This window comes from Pseudonaja textilis, chromosome 16 (assembly GCF_049901715.1).
Source record: "Pseudonaja textilis isolate UNSWEBS1 chromosome 16, rPseTex1.2, whole genome shotgun sequence".
In the NCBI taxonomy this organism is placed as follows: domain Eukaryota; kingdom Metazoa; phylum Chordata; class Lepidosauria; order Squamata; family Elapidae; genus Pseudonaja; species Pseudonaja textilis.
Window position 1 is genome coordinate 10,860,329 of NC_142005.1, and position 16,133 is coordinate 10,876,461.

Sequence of the window (16,133 nt, forward strand, 5' to 3'; positions counted from 1 at the left end):
TATGTCTCTTTAAATGGGGTCTGACGAAAGAAGGGGCATAAAATTTTAAGACGTTAATGAAAAAGTCGAAAGGTCATTTAAAAAGCATGGGTGGGGGGTTTGCCCCTCGCCTTCTTCCTAGGCGAGAGGGAGGCCGGTTTCTCGCCTCACTCCCGCACCGCCCAGGCTTTCCCCGAACAACGTGCACACCGGACAAATCAGCGGCAGCTCCACCGGAGACGGGCAGTTTCCCTCTCGCCGGGGATGTTCGGCCGGCAGAGCCAAACGGCGACGGCCAGAGCCTGCACGCGGGGCGCCCTTCGCCACCGGGGAAACTAGCCGGAGATCCACGGCCGCGACCGAAGGCACGCGGGATCGGCGGGGGGAGCGCGGAACCTTTCCGCGGAGCGGCTCACGGGGCCGACCACGTTGCCACGGCGACCGGGAGCGGCGCCGTCCTCCGGCGGGCACTTCCGCTTCCGCCCGCGCGGGGGGCGCTTCCGCCCAAATCCCCGGGCTTCGGCGAGAGGCGCTTCTCGACCCCTCCGGAGGTCCGCAGGGCGGAGATGGCGCACCACGCCAAGTTCCTAGCCCGGACCGTGATGGTCCCGGGCGGAGACGTGGAGTTGGCCTACCGCGTCCTCACCAGGTAGGAGCGCCGCCGCCTCTGCCCTCCCGAGGCTTTGGGCGCCGAGCGGAGGAAGCGCTCAGGCCCCGCGGAGACCAGGCACCGCAGGGCGCGCCCGTTTGCGACCTCTGGAAGCGCCTCCGCGCTCCTCAAGGCCGGGAGCCGGACACGTGTCTTCCTCTCAGCCCGAGGCGTCGGCAGGGTGGGCGCGGATGTCCCGGGATTGGAGCTGCCGCTGGGTAGAGGCTCGGCTCGGCTCCCTTCAGGAGGGCCAGCGGCTGCTCAGCGCCCGTGTCAAGGCAAAGGCGCGGGGCTGCTGCCGAGCCATCTTCGGAGCGCTGACACGGGTTCCTTCTGAATGACGGCAATTCTCCCCGTCTAATGGAGGAGACCGACATGGTTGAGATTTCCCTTGGGCCTCACACACATACACACACAACCGACCCCAAGTTTTAGACAGCCGCGTGTTGTCCCCGACGGGATCTCGGGAACTCTTCGGAAAGCCGCGCAAATCATACGGAACGTTGGAGGGAGGGAAAATTCAGCCCGAATTAAACTTGCGCGTCCATCGGATCTTCTGGCGGGGATCTCGCCTTTTTACAGAGACGGTCCCTTCTTTCTGATCTTTATTATAGAGTCCTCACTATGGATGGAGTGATCGATCACGTTAAGCGGAAGCGGTATTATGAGAAGCCGTGCCAGAAGAGGCGGCGGGAGGCCTACGAAGCGTGCCGGAGAATCTATAACTCTGAAATGGGCAAAAAAATCAATTTCCTCATGAGGAAAAGCCGACCGGATCCTTGGCTCGGTTGCTAAGCCAAAGAATGTCCAGGGTTGGCCGAGGCTCCTGCCCGCTTTATTTGTCAATAAAATCCATACGGAGTCCCGCGTCTCTTGAGAGCTTTTTGGTCCCCATCCTGAACGCGCACCGGGGGAGGGGAGAGTTCAGGGCGTTGGTGTGGGCCGGGGATGGCTCTTCTCTTCGGGCGTGCGCCTTGCTTGGTGGGGGGGAGCAGTACCCGAGGCGGGGGTTCTTCCACCGCCCACCTCCGTGCTGAGACCGCTCCCTCCCTTCCCTCCGCCCGGTTCCTCCGGCGAGAACGGCAGCCGCGGCCGCCCCTACTGGCCGTGGGTCGTCAGCACGGTTGCAGCTCAGGCGGCGGTCTCCAGGAAGTCCCGCCCCCAAGCGTCGCGGGCGGAGTCTCCGATGAAGCCCGTTTCCGTTTCCGGTCCGCGCGGCGCCAGAGCCGACGTTCCGCCTCCGTCCACCGCGAGGCCTGCGGCCTTTTCCTTCCCAGGCGCGGAGGGAGACCGCCGGTGAGGAGGTGCCTCGGTCCCCGGTTCCCTGGGCGGGAGGGAACAGCTGGGCGCCTGCTGCGGCCCTTTTGGCTGTTCAGAGGCGGCGGCGGCGGCGGCGCTGCCCGCGAGGGTGGGGAGAAGCGTTCCCCCCAATCCCAGCCTCGGCGAGCGACCGAGCCACGACCGAGCCGCGGCCTGGCGGGGCGAGAGCGAGTCCCGCCTCGTGGGGGGAGTGTCTTCCTTTCCCGCTCGGGCCTTTGCAGCCGCGACCCTCTTTCCCCCCAGCGCCCCGGTGGAGCCTTCCCAAGATGGCGCTCTCGAAGCGGGAGCTGGACGAGCTGAAGCCGTGGGTGGAGAAGACGGTGAAGCGGGTCCTCGGCTTCTCCGAGCCCACCGTGGTGACCGCCGCCTTGAACTGCGTCGGGAAAGGGATGGACAAGAAGAAGGCGGCCGGTAGGTCTTGCGGGAGCCGCTGAGCTGGGCTGGCTCCGGCCCCAGAGATCTTGGAGGGCCGGGGGAGGCGGTCGGATCCTCCTGCTGCGGCTGGCCCGGGATGGAGCCCGGCGAGACCCTTCCCGCCCCCAGGGCCGGCCCGGGAGCGGCATTACATACAGGATAACGTGGTTTGGCTGCGCTTCTTATCCGAGGGAAAGAAGGTGCGATGGGGGTGAAAGAGGTCAGTGACCTTCCTCTTCCTTCCTGGTAATTGGGATGAACTGAGGAAAGGACTAGCTGGTTTCAGAACACACAGGGCAGGTTGGTTGAGGTGGCGTCTTTTGGGCTGCCAAACTGTACTCTCTCCCTCCTCTCTTTCCCAGATCATCTCAAGCCCTTCCTGGATGATTCCACCTTGCGGTTTGTTGATAAGCTTTTTGAAGCTGTTGAGGAAGGGCGAAGCTCTCGACACTCCAAGTCCAACAGTGACCGAAATCGGAAGAGAGAATTAAAGGTGAGCTGAACTTTTGCTTGTTTTTGCTGTCTTCTTGGGGGTGGGGTGTGTGTGTCAGGAACTGGCAGTATTGCTTCATTATGTTTTATTCTTCCAGAGGGGGGGGAAAATACCCTTTGGGTCTGTTTTCTTAGTGCTCTTCTTGTGCTATGACTGCTCTGCCCTTTAATTCTGCAACCAGAAACCATCCGAAATTTTATGATGATGATAGCGGTATCTTTGTGGTTGCTGTTATAGGAAATTAACATGGAGTAGAACTGAGAAAACCTGGCCTTAGCTTGAGAATGCCGATAATGTAGGCCGTGGATTAAAGCACATAAACTCCTTAGAAAAATGTCATTGTCTTGGTGATACGGGACAGATGCATAGAAAGCTGGCAAATATCTGTAAGCGCCAGATGCATAAGCTCTTCTGGGCTGAGTGCTGATTTTATTGGCCCAAATTGTTGCAGATGATCACAGGGATTGAAAAGAAGCCTGCTAGGGAAGGCTTTATTTGTAGCGGTTGTCCCAGGGAATTGTAGGTGGATCGGTAGGCCTTTAAGGCAGATGTTTGGGGAGGCAATTCCAGTCACCCGCGGCTGGTATAGCCAGTGGTCAAGCATGGTGTGGATAGTTCCTCAAAATATCTGCATTAGACAGAGTCATATTCTGCCTTTCAACATAAGTTTGGGTACTGTGGTTTTATGGTTGGTTTGAATTGAATTACAGGCCTAGAAGAAGCGGAAGCTGGGCATTTGTGATTTGCTCTGTAAGGAAGACGACTGAAGGTGCCCTTGGTTGATATTAATCCTTAGCATAACAGGAGAACTGTTCTACCTCTGTAACCAAAATTTCACGGTAGAGGAATCGATGCTCTTCCAGAAAATTGTGGAACCCTTTGCTTATGGCTTCTAATACGGTTACTGTTGCACATCTTGTCATGGCTAATTTGGGGGTCCTTCCTCAAAGCTCGGAAAAGACCCTTTTCCAGTCTGTCCTGAACTTCTGGATTGGGGTGGCGCAGGGAATTAACTGCAAGAGAATCTTTCTTGGAAGCAGAGAGTAGCCTGAGATTTATATCCAGTCTTTCTCTGGTGTTCCTTCCTTAGTTCCGCATTGTGAAACGTTTTCCTAGTTGCTATATTGATTGGTTTTATATAGATGGGTTAATATCCTTTAGCATCTCTGGATGTCTTTTTTCCCCCTCCTTTCTTGAGGTCGTGTAAAAGCTGCAGTACTTTATAGGATGAATTTTCTTCCAATCCCCAAAGTTTGGGCTTTGAAATGAGAAAATACCCATGTCTTCTGAGAGCTGGAGCCTCAGACCGCCATTGTTTGGTCCCAGTCAGTCATTTGCCTTTCAGAGGCAGCAGTAGTACTTGAGGCTGTCGTCCTTCCACACTTACTGCTCTGCGGAGCCACTCCTTTTTTTCTTCATAATTGTGTTTCTGAGCACCTGGAAATTAAATAGGGCCCTAGGAATTGGTTGTTTTGCAGTCTTCACTGGTGGGAGAGATCCCGGGCTGGTACCACGGGGCTTCTTTTGCCCATGGCTTATTAGTAGTCCCCAGGGGCCTAGGAATAAAGGAGTGGGCAGTTCCCATCGTTCATTCCAAATGCGACGTCTTTCTATTCGGAGGGTAACAAACAGCTTAGAAAATCTCCCTGCTCCTGGAGAACGCAGCCAGACACTTGCTTTGTTTTGAGTTGCTGCTCCAAAGATCTGCAAGTGGGATCCAAGGGCCAATAGAATTGGGGAACTCAGGTGGGCAGGGCCCCAGCTACTTACTGAACCCCATGATTCATTCTTTGTCAGCATCTCTTCCTCCAGAAACTTTGACACTGCCCCACTTTTTTTAAAGAAATTTTCTCCTGTTTCATTTTCTCATCAAGAGTTTCTTAACACCCTTTACTAACTTTGGGCCCTCCCACCGCCCTTCTCTTCAGTTCACAGTAAGAAAAGAAAAAGGTCTTTATTGGAACTCTTGTTAAACAATAGAGAAATACTTGTCTGCGGGCTATTTTCTACCCATCAAATGACCCGAAGAACCAGGCCTGTTTCTTTAAATCAGTGGTATCTAAAGCAAAGGCGACAGAGACTTCCCCATATACAGGCTTCGGTTGAAAGGTTAATTTTCATCCTGCCCTCCAGGTTGCTATTCTCTTCTGAAAGGAATCTGCATCTTTTCCCAGGAGTAAGATCAGTTGCATTTCTTCTATAGGGAACTACCAGTTTCTTTGACCTGGGCTTATCTCGCAGGGACCTATCATGCTGCGGGGGAAGTTCAGGAAGTAAACTTCGGGGGTCTGCACTCTTCATACTATGGGCAAGCCCTTTTCTCTTGAACTTGTAGGTGTGTCACGGTGTGCCCTGGTTTTGGATGAGGAACCGTCCCTGTAAAGTATGGCCCAAAGTAGCGAAGAAGGAGGTTCAGCTGTCGCTTGCAGATGGTTTGTATGCCTACGTTTTGATTCTCTTTGGGAGGAAATAGCAGCTGTGTGGCATGACTGGGCATCCCCCTCAGATCTCTTTCCACGTTAAGTGGAGAAGGAGCCGGCCTGTAGAGCCTAACATCATCCTTTAGCTTCTCCATGGAAGATTTCTGTCGGTTATCGGTCGCCCTTCTCTTTTGTTTTGCCTGCAAGAGATACACTGATTTGCATAAAGCTTACCTTTTCCCAGCAGTGCTTTTACTGCAAATAAAATCCCTCTGCAAGAATTAGCACATTTCTGCTTCCGCTTCTCAGGTAATATATTTTGAGAGATCACTTTTTCTGCATGTTTATTCTGGGTTCCAGTGCACTTTGACAGATCACATATATGGGATATAAAATATTTTGAGGATTAAAGATGAAGGATGCTGTCGGGAAACAATTCCTGCATTTAACATACATACCTTTTTGGGGGGGAGGGGGGTATCTTTCTGATCTCGTACATGCGGGAATCCTCTTGCTCTCCAGTCTCCCTGTCAATCCCAAATTTCCTTATAGTCGTCTGTGCTGGTGATGTGAGTTTCATTTGGGGGAGGGTGCACCTTTCCACTGGAGGGAGGCCTATCTTGACCCTTTTCTATTTTGGGAGATCGGTTCTGAAGCTGAAAAGCTGCGAATGGAGTGTTGTATCTTAGCCTCTTGCAGAAGGATTAATCTTTTGCGCTAAAGGGTTGACATGTCTTTCAAGTTGGAGACTCTTCATTCTAGACTAAGCTTAAACCCATCATGGAATAGTTTATATTTGCTTTTCATTGAGAGCGGTAGGACAGACTCAGGCACGTAACCTCTTTCCTGCATCTCTGACTGGGGAAGAACTGCTTTCCTTGTAATGTTTTACTTCGGTAAAATATAAATGATATAATAGTATGCTTTAAAATACTATTTTAAGTACCCCGTTTCATTTGCTTTCTAACGTTCAAAGCAGCCTTCCCCAACGGCCAGGCCTGCTGTGTGATGCGACCATTAACTGGGCTAGAGAGGGTTGGGGAGACGCCAGAAAGACTTGGCGAAACTGCCCATTCACCCTCCATTTTAGGGAGTTATTTTCTCACTGTGTCGGGGCGGGTATGGCAGATGGGAGCAGAATCACATCCAGTCCCTTGGAAGGGATGCGGGTACCAAGAATTTAAAACGTTTCATTGGGCACCTTAGTTCAAATTCCGTCATCGCAGCGGGAATGGGTGGCAAAGAGCAGCTCAAAACCTCATAGCTCTTCTGGACATGCGAATATCATCCCATTGGTGGCTTGAAGGAGTTGCTGCACCTCTCAGGCGGGGAGGGGGGGGCCTCTTTCACAACAGACCCTCCTCAGCTGAGGGGAACTCCCCTCTTTTTCTTGGGAGGTTGCGTGTTCCCACTAGCAGGCGGAGGACTTTTATTTTCTTGAAAACGTTGGCTCAGTTTATGTTTTTGGGATTTGACTTGGAGGCTTTTCCACTGAAGCTCCTTTGCTCATTTCCGCTTATTAGGATGTGTTTGGGGATGACTCAGAGATTTCGAAGGAGTCCTCCGGAGTCAAGAAACGGCGCATCCCCCGCTTTGAGGAGGTGGAGGAAGAGCCCGAGGTCATCCCAGGCCCACCCACCGAAAGTCCAGGAATGCTGACCAAGCTTCAGGTTTGCTGCTCTCACCTGTCTGGAGGAGGCTTGGCGTGCCACAGTGCTCCTGCCTGTCAGGAGGGCTGCCTTGGCGTGTGCTTTGTTGATCACCTGGCTCATGGTCATAAGAGAGTTTTTAGAGCAAGAAGAGGGAACAACATTAAACAACAATAATAAAACTACAGTAAATCTAGAAAACCCACTGAAGTCAAGGTTTTGGTTTTTTTTAATTAATTAACTGTAGTTTTAGCCGTGTTGACAGAGAAGGCCCCTTCTTGAATTCTGTCACTCACAAGTGTGTAAACATGCCGGTGGTGGTCTTGAGGAGGAGGTGGTTCTCTATCTTGAGCGGATGGAGGCTCTTGAGCACCTCCACCACAGCCCGAAGAAACACTGCTTTAGAGCAAAGAAGAATTGCATAGTTGCTGCAGTATGGGATTCAGAGTCCAGTGCAGAAGAGCCAAGGATGACTTTGAAATGACAAAGAAGCCTTGTGCGAAAGAGGAAACAGTTTGGCTTGTTTTCCCTTCCTTCAGATCAAGCAAATGATGGAGGCAGCAACACGGCAGATTGAGGAGAGGAAGAAACAGCTGAGTTTCATCAGCTCCCCAGCTCCTCAGGTATTGTGATTCCTTCCTTCCTTCCTTCCTTCCTTCCTTCCTTCCTTCCTTCCTTCCTTCCTTCCTTCCTTCCTTCCTTCCTTCCTTCCATCCATCCATCCATCCATCCATCCATCCATCCATCCGGTGAATTTCTGCACTGGGTCTCCTGCCTCTTTCTCTGCTTTTAACCTTAACCCATAACCAGTTCCATAAACCAAATTTAACTTTCCTTGGCCTCAGCCTAAAGCTCCAGCAAGCACTCCCCCTGAGCGCCTCCCAATCGGGAACACCATCCAGCCCTCGCAGGCAGCCACTTTCATGAACGATGCCATTGAGAAGGCCCGGAAAGCAGCAGAATTGCAAGCCCGGATCCAGGCTCAGCTGGCACTGAAACCGGGACTGATCGGGAACACCAACATGGTGGGACTGGCCAACCTGCACGCCATGGGCATCGCACCGCCGTGAGTATTGGCACAGGCCTCTGAGGGTCTGAAATGGGGGCCTGTTGGGGGGAGCTGACAAGACTCAACTGAACAATTTGTTCTCATAGGGCAGAAATACGTCACATGGGCAGCAACGTCCAATCCCCATATTCACGGTAAGCGAGCGATGACTCACTGTCCTCAGCAAGCATGCTGCAAGAAACATACGGGCAGCCTGCCCTGGCCAGGCCCCTCTGGGGGCGGGGGGACTGCACTTCCTATGGCTTCCAGCCACTACCTCCCCTGGGAGTGCTGCGCCTGCGTGGGGCTGGAGCCTGGGGTGGCAGTAGATGCCCCCCCCCACTTCAGAGGCTGCGAGGTTTGTGTTGGTTGTGGAGCCGCAGACGGGCCATTTCTGAACAGTTGGGTTCTGAGAACGGTGGCTCCTGACGTGCCCAAGCGCAGTGAGCCCAGGTCGCTCAAGGAGAACTGTGTGGTCACCCAAGCTGTGCTGGGGGTGTCTTGGCCTAGGAAGGTGGAGTTGAAAGACCAGAGTAAACCAACGCCACTGATTCTGGATGAGCAAGGCCGCACGGTGGATGCCACCGGGAAGGAGGTGGAGCTGACCCACCGCATGCCGACTCTCAAGGCCAACATCCGGGCCGTGAAGAGAGAGCAGTTCAAGCAGCAGCTGAAGGAGAAGCCCTCAGAGGACATGGAGTCCAACACTTATTTTGACCCCCGGGTGTCTGCTGCCCCAGCTCAGCGGCCAAAGAGGACTTTCAGGTTTCACGACAAGGGCAAGTTTGAAAAAATAGCCCAACGGCTGCGGACGAAGGTAGGGCACTATGGGGGTCGCTAAGGGAGGGAGGGGGGATCCTCCTTCAGATGCCTGAGGAATAAACTGGCAGGCAGGGACAGATGGTAGGGAAACAACCCCACCCCCGGAAATTATGCTTCTGGTACACCTCGAAAATGTCTCTTTGGTCACCAGGCTCAGTTAGAAAAACTCCAGGCAGAGATCTCACAAGCTGCAAAGAAGACGGGAATTCACACCTCGACCAAATTGGCCCTCATCACTCCCAAAAAGGAAGTGAAAGAGGGGGACATTCCTGAGGTGGAGTGGTGGGACTCCTACATCATCCCCAACGGCATGGACGTGTAAGTGTCTCAGAGGCGCTTTTGGTGCAGGGCCCCCAGCCAGCTCAGCTCCAGGTGGTTCTAGAGAGACCATCTTCCCTGGACAATTCCACTCCTTTGGCAGATGCCAGTCACGATTGGCGAGGCATCTCAGGTTGAGAGCCGAGGAGTGCTCCGAAGGATGGCTGGTCGCTGCATCTTCTAGAGCAGAGGTTCCCCAACCCCACCCCACCCCTGGTGGCCAAAAGGTTGGAGCCCGCTGAGGGAGGAGGTGAGGGTCAGGAGCAGATGCCAGGGAGACAAGGAGGAATGTACTAGTTGTTTGTAGAAGCTGGCACTGTACCTTGGTTGTGTTGAGTACTCCAGGAAGGGCTGTGTTGTCTTCTGCCCAAATCACGCCCTTTGCAGATGATGATCTGGAAGGGGACCAGTTGACGTTGGTAGTTGGGTGGATCTGCTTTCCTTTTCAGAAAAGCTACTGATCTGCTTAAGCGGGAGGACTATTTTGGCATCACGAACTTGGTTGAGCATCCGGCTCAGCTCAGCCCTCCAGGTAACCGCCTGACTCCCTCTCTGAGGGAGGCAGAGGCAGAACCTGTCCTTGAAACTGCCCCCTCCCCACCTGCCAACTCCATTTCGGAGGGGGAAGGGCAGTCTTGGGAGCAGTTGACACCCCACCCCCAATTCCTTGACTTTCTCGGGGAAAAACCAGAATAACGTACCTTTCTCCTGCAGTGGACAGTGACCTGCCGGTGACCCTTGGAGTTTACCTGACCAAAAAAGAGCAGAAGAAGCTCCGTCGCCAGACCCGCCGGGAAGCCCAGAAGGAGCTGCAGGAGAAAGTGCGGCTCGGCTTGATGCCCCCTCCAGAGCCAAAAGGTAGCGCAGCCTCTTTGGAGCAGCCTGAGGGAGGGGAAGGCTCTTGAGGGACACCAGCAAACACCCTCGTTGCCTCTTCTCTCTCTGCAGTCCGAATCTCCAACCTGATGCGAGTTTTGGGGACAGAAGCCGTTCAGGATCCAACCAAAGTAGAAGCCCATGTCCGAGCACAGATGGCAAAGAGGCAGAAGTACGGCTGATGTCTCTCCCAGCTCCCTCCCTCCCTCCCTCCCTCCCAGTGGCCGAGGATCTGACTGGGATCTTCCCAGATGCTTTTGGTGTATGCTGAAGCCGATGAGGGGGCAGAACATTTGACCCCTTTGACCATCTTCCATTAACAATCTGAGGCTTTGAGACCAGTTGGGGAAAAGGGGGGTTATAAATATGCACAGCAATAAAAGCGGGGATGCCGCAGACCTGGCTGGGCAGCCTGCGAAGGGGCATCTTGCAGGACCAGAAGCTGCCCTTTCACTGCGGCACTTCAGCAGAGTGCTTAGATGGGCTGCATCGATGTGCTTGCAGAGCTCACGAGGAGGCAAACGCTGCACGAAAGCTGACGGTGGAACAGAGGAAAGCGAAAAAGGTGAAAAAGCTTAAGGAAGATATTTCGCAGGGCGTTCACATAGCCGTTTACAGGTGAGCGGCCGTCATTCCCAAAGCAAGCGCACCTTACTCCCCTGCACTGTTGCAGCCTCCTCTTCCCTGACACATTCCTTTGTTTTTGCCCAGAGTCCGGAATCTAGGTAACCCAGCAAAGAAATTCAAAATCGAAGCTAACGCCGGCCAGTTGTACTTAACCGGAGTTGTGGTTTTACACAAAGATGTCAATGTGGTGGTGGTAGAAGGAGGTAAGAGGATGGGCGAGCTGGCTGGGTCGCATAATGTATTGTGCTCTGCATTTCTAAGGAGCTAAAACTTCCAGCAGGCCCAGGCAGCGTGCCGACCCTGCCCCATTCCAGAAGGAGGGGGGTGGGGGGCAGGGAAGAAGCAAGGTTGTGGATTCCGGAAGGCTGCACCTGGATTAAGGCATCGGCCAACTTCAGGGTTGACCGATGGCTCTTGGTTTTTTTTTGTTTTTTGTTTAAAGGCCGCAGAACACAGAAAAGGTTCTCTCCATCTGCAGAGCAGGCAGCAGAAAAGAAATAGTGTCAGTTTGCGCAACCTGGACTTAATTAACCAAACTGGTTTCAGGCCATTATGTCAGGGTTGTTCTTTGGAAACACATGCTTTGGGCATTGCTCCAAGAAAAGCAGTGCAAGGATTTCATCTCTCTGGCTCCAAGAGTCGGTCTCAGTTTATGGTTGCAACCACAAGGGCAGCACCTGGCACAGGTGCTTTCTTAAGGATCAGGAGTTCAGTCCTCCCAGTTGTTGCGTTTCCGAAGTTACACTTCATCCCTTGTTGCGATTCCGCCTGTCAGTTCTGCCTTTTCTGCATTCTTTCCAAGGTCCCAAAGCACAGAAGAAATTTAAGCGGCTCATGTTACATCGAATAAAATGGGACGAGCAGACGTCAAACACAAAAGGAGATGGTAAGGAAGCCACTTCTGCTAAGGGCCCAGCCTGGAAACACTTATTGAGATTAAGTAAATAAAAGCGATCGACCGAGGGCTGCCAAAATGCTGAAACTTAAAAATAAACAACCGCGTAAGGCGATGCACTCAAAGCACATTTTGCAAGCTCTGGCAAGGGCCCCGTGGGACAGGTGAAGGAGGAGGTAAGGTCAGGTTCAGGAAGGCCGCACCTGGTTCAAGGCGCCGCCCAGCGTGTTTTTGGGAAAGGGATGCAGACACAAAGGAAGGTTCTGTCCATCTGCAGAAATAGTGTCCCTAAGAAAACCAAAGGTAGTACGCTTCAGGCCCTACCCTCAACATCATCTTCGAAAGATGTCGAAAAGACAGAAAAGCCATTTCTTCTTTTGGGGGTTTCAAGCTAAACTCAGAACTCCTGCGCCCAGTTCCCTTCCAAAGGTCCCGGGGAAACAGAGAAGTTCCCCAGTTGGGAGCACACAGAAGATAGAACTTTGAATGGCTGTTTTTAGGTTTAAAAGATTCTGTTGAAAAAGGAAAAGCAACGATTGCTGTTCTATCAGCCGTTGGATCGTTCTATTGAATAGATTTGGATAAATCTATTTCACCATTAGCCTCTTGGTTCTCCTAAGAAGAAAGTCAATTTATAGCGGTTTAATAAAATAACAGGAAGGGGCAGCCATCCCTTACATGGAGCCGGTTCAAAAATGCAAAGACCAACATGAAAGTCAGGACAACTGAAGGGAAACTGATAATTTTGCGAACCGGTCTTTTACCGTCCCCAAAAGTTCCCTTCTTTCCATAAGCTACTACGCTCGCAGAGGTCTGTCTCCTGCCTTTTCTAAAGAAACGGCAGAATTCTCACCTTCCGTCTGAATAAAGGGTGTTTCCGATCCGACCGATTTTGAGCATACTTTAGAATAGACAAATCCATCTTCAGTCATTCGTCCATTCTTACACCCTAAGTAGTTTATTTTTCTTGCAGACGATGAGGAATCCGATGAGGAATCTGTGAAAAAAACCAACAAATGTTCCCTGGTTTGGGAGGTGAGTAATACTTACGGTCCAACTGAGGCATTTGTTGGTTCTCAGTCCTACTTAGAAAGCCCCGCTTTTTGTTATGCCCCTTTAGCGATGGGACTAAGAAACACCTGTGGGAACCCAACCGGTTGTTCCATAGGATCGTTCCTTCGGAACCCCCTCCTCTTTGATTTCTGACATCTCCCACTTTTTGTGTGAGCCATGGCCTGTAAAGCCCGGTTTACGTTTTTAGCATGTTGCGCTCAGTCCCTCAGGGCTTCACCATTAAGCCAAAGGAATTTAGCGCATTCCACGAGCCTCCAGTCAATGTATCGCTTGGAGGGCCTGTCCTTAACACAACCCTCGATACGATAGGTAGGCTTGCTCAGAATCTTTTCCTGTCCTCTCTTTGTCCTTTTAGGGCACAGCAAAGGAGCGGAGCTTTGGCGAGATGAAATTCAAGCAGTGTCCTACCGAAAACATGGCACGGGAGCATTTTAAGAAACACGGCACGGAGCATTATTGGGATCTGGCTCTGAGCGAGTCAGTTCTAGAACCCACAGACTGATGGCCTTTTCCAGAGCACCTTCTCATATTTCCAGCGTGTGACGTAAAGAGCGAGAACCGAGCAGAAACGTTAGACTCTGAGCCCCTCCCCTTCATCCCCACAAATTCCCCACAGTAAGATGCTTACAATTAAAGGAAATATTTTTCAGATCCAAATAAGAGAGGTTTCGATTTTAATTTTTGGCTTTGGACTAAAACATTCAACGTGCACTCTTCAAACTTTCCCACCACACCGTCCAGAAGAACCGAAGCCGAAACTTAAGAGCAACAGGAGCTATTTATCAGTCAAGTCTTCTCTTCCAAAGCCTTCCACCTTTAAAACAATACAGCCCTCATCTTTATTTTGTTTTTTCCCAGTTCTGTAGGTTTGTTTCAACAGTTGGCGAGCAAAGACACTCCCCAAGGGGTGAGAAAAAAAACAGCACCAAGTCACAGACGGCAGAGCACAGGAAGGCATAGTTAGCACCCCCGGGAAAAACGTACAGCAGGTTAGGAGCTGAGGAATTAGCCCACATCCTCCGACATTCGCTTAATAAATTTTTTTTTTATAAGATCTTGAAAAAACCGCCCCCTTTCCTCATCTGGCGTATGCGACGGCCCACTGGCTGTTAAAAGGTTACCGGTTAACCAGTGTAGCAATTCAGGATTCAAGGAGGGATGTAAATTATTGGGACGGGGCAGGGGGCACAGTACAAGAATGTTCAGTCGCAGACGTTTCCTTTTGGACATGAATGCATTTCAAAAGCTGATTCATTCACATTTTTGTGGAGACCTGTTAACCGAGCCTCCTCATTGAGGGTCCATATTTGAGAGACCCCCACACTAGTGGGTCATGCCTGACATTTTACACAGTTACTGTCTGAAATGTCATTAGCCGATTCATCAACAAATGCCAAGGCCAGGATCCCTTGGCCTTCAGGGTCGCTTACATTCAGGGGGTTCTAGACAACTCCAGCCTCCAGGACACGGACCCAAAAAGCAATGGGCGTCTCCTCAACGCAGGTCAGAATTCAGGCCAATCTCCCCTTTGGGACAATTCGAGGACCAGGCCGTTACCGGGGTCATCTGCCCCAGGTTCACGGTCTTCTTACTATTCCTTCAGTCTTTTCAAATAGTTTTTGGAGGTCATCCCTTTGCGCGGACTGCGTTAGGGTCATAAGCCAAGGACAAGCTCTTATCACCGAGAGATCACTACGAACGAAGCTAACGGAATCAATAACGGAATCCCGAATTCTACGGCCAATATTCGCTATACAATTATCCACGAAGAACTCTAGATTTATCATTCATGGGGCACAGTCAAAAAAACTCTTTCCCGTCACACCTAGGTTTAAATCTTGGATTAACGAAATATACCGAGTCTCCACCTAGGCGGTTTTGCATACAGTCGTCACAACCGCGTGGGTATGAGACTCACGGCTCGACAAGCGCGCAGTGTCAGAACCTTTAAGATTCGGAGAGCGAAGGAAAGCTGGATTAGGCTCGACCCAGTGCGTTCCGCCAGCGCCGTTTTTCTTTCCCTGGTCCCATTTCTGCACCCCTCCGCCCCAATCTTAATAGGCCATCCTAGTCCTCCTTGACTCGGCTTAAGAGTTTCAAAGCAGGTTTTACTTCTCGTTCCCGCGTTGCAGCAAACGGGCCTCCCGTTGCCCTATTAATATGAATAAGGCGTTCATAATAAAGATACAGGAGAATAATCTGGAAATCCCATTAAAAAGGTTTCTTTGTTTTCGTGGCTGCAATACCCGTTTTGACCACAGGACGGCAAAGTTTTCCGCCTCGTAGCATTAACACCGAGGTCATCGTAGGCCTTTTCGATGGCCTCAAATTCCTTTCGCAGCGGCCTTCCCTGCACGGCCGACTTCCTGTCCGTCGTCGTCCCCCAATGCCTTTGAAGAACGACCATCCCCATCACGGACGACTTCCCGTCCCGCGTTTTAAGTCGTCCCCCCCCAACTTCCTTTCGCAGCGACATTTTCGGCACGGAGAACCTCTTGTCCGTTCACCGTGGCTGTCCCCCCACCCCCCCCCCCGATGCTTGAGAAGAACGACCTTACTGTGGCGGCCGACTTCCCGCCCATTCTTTTTAGTCTTCCCGCCCAGTTCCTCGCGCAGCGACTTTTTCGTCACTCGGGGATTTGGAAGTTTATATTTCCGAATAATTATTAATTGAAACGCGTCATTATTAACATTAATACGTTATTACGAAAGCTCGAACTCTCTCGTTAAGGGACAGAAAAGTAGGCACCGCAGTCTCATTTTTAAGAAATAACTTTTGGGGGCCTTTTTGAAACGGTTTTTTCACGGCCGCCTTTCTGAGGGAAACAGGAAACAGCGCCATCTTGTGCCGGTAGGAAGAACGGGGAGAACAGGGAAAGGGGGGCTGTTATCCTGTATCTTTATTATTAATACGTTATTAATATCAATAGGACAACACGAGGCCGAAGGCATCAATCGGTGAACAGGAAAAGACATCGCCCTTCAAAAGACCGAACCTGAAAGTGAGGTAAGGAGAACGATGGCTTCAGTGTTAAAAGGCAGAACGGTTAAGAGGGTTAAGGGTGGGGATTTAGGGTTTAGCTTGGGGGTTGGGGTTTTAGTTTGGTTTTGGGGGTTAAGGGGTTTGGTGGGTTAACGGGTTGGGGGTTAAGGGGTTTGGGGATTAAGGGTTTTGGGGGTTAAGGGTGTTTGGGGGTTAAGGGGGCTTTGGGGGCTTTTGGGGGTTAGGTTTATCTCTTTGAAGGAATGCTCGGATCCGAAAATGAGGAGCGTTTTCGATGTTTTCCACCCTGCGGAACATAAAAATAAAGTTCTTTTCAAAATCTGACCTCTGCAAAAGTTGTGTTTTCTGTCTGAAATGGGTTGGGTTTGGGGTTTGGGTAGGGTTTGGGCTTTGGTTGGGGTTGGGGTTAGGGGCTAGGGCTTAGGGCTTAGGCAGGGGTGGACAATTAATTTCTGTCGGGGGCCACATGGAAAATCAGATCTGCATTCGAGGGCCGAACCAATTTTATAAAAGGCCATTGTAAAGGGCCCATTATAAAATGCAGC

At 51.6% G+C, this 16,133-nt stretch overlaps 2 protein-coding genes across 3 annotated transcripts; both read left to right on the top strand.

The window, feature by feature from the left end:
- Positions 1-452: 452 nt before the first annotated feature.
- MRPS21 (mitochondrial ribosomal protein S21) lies at positions 453-1,492 on the top strand. The gene is made up of 2 exons (XM_087914027.1): positions 453-628; positions 1,243-1,492. The coding sequence occupies exons 1-2, from the start codon at positions 546-548 to the stop codon at positions 1,421-1,423; spliced, it is 264 nt and encodes an 87-aa protein (XP_087770153.1). The 5' UTR covers positions 453-545; the 3' UTR covers positions 1,424-1,492.
- A 334-nt stretch (positions 1,493-1,826) lies between these two features.
- Positions 1,827-13,241, top strand: PRPF3 (pre-mRNA processing factor 3). 2 transcript variants are annotated; one of them, XM_087914021.1, is made up of 18 exons: positions 1,827-1,924; positions 2,192-2,359; positions 2,725-2,855; positions 5,191-5,287; positions 6,799-6,945; positions 7,464-7,547; positions 7,770-7,990; positions 8,080-8,127; positions 8,483-8,789; positions 8,946-9,112; positions 9,562-9,644; positions 9,827-9,970; positions 10,061-10,160; positions 10,493-10,606; positions 10,700-10,818; positions 11,418-11,501; positions 12,484-12,545; positions 12,940-13,241. In XM_087914021.1, the coding sequence occupies exons 4-18, from the start codon at positions 5,285-5,287 to the stop codon at positions 13,084-13,086; spliced, it is 1,830 nt and encodes a 609-aa protein (XP_087770147.1). In that variant the 5' UTR covers positions 1,827-1,924; positions 2,192-2,359; positions 2,725-2,855; positions 5,191-5,284; the 3' UTR covers positions 13,087-13,241. The 2 variants fall into 2 exon arrangements, with proteins under 2 accessions (XP_087770147.1, XP_026575969.1); XM_026720184.2 differs by lacking the exon at positions 5,191-5,287.
- Positions 13,242-16,133: the final 2,892 nt, after the last annotated feature.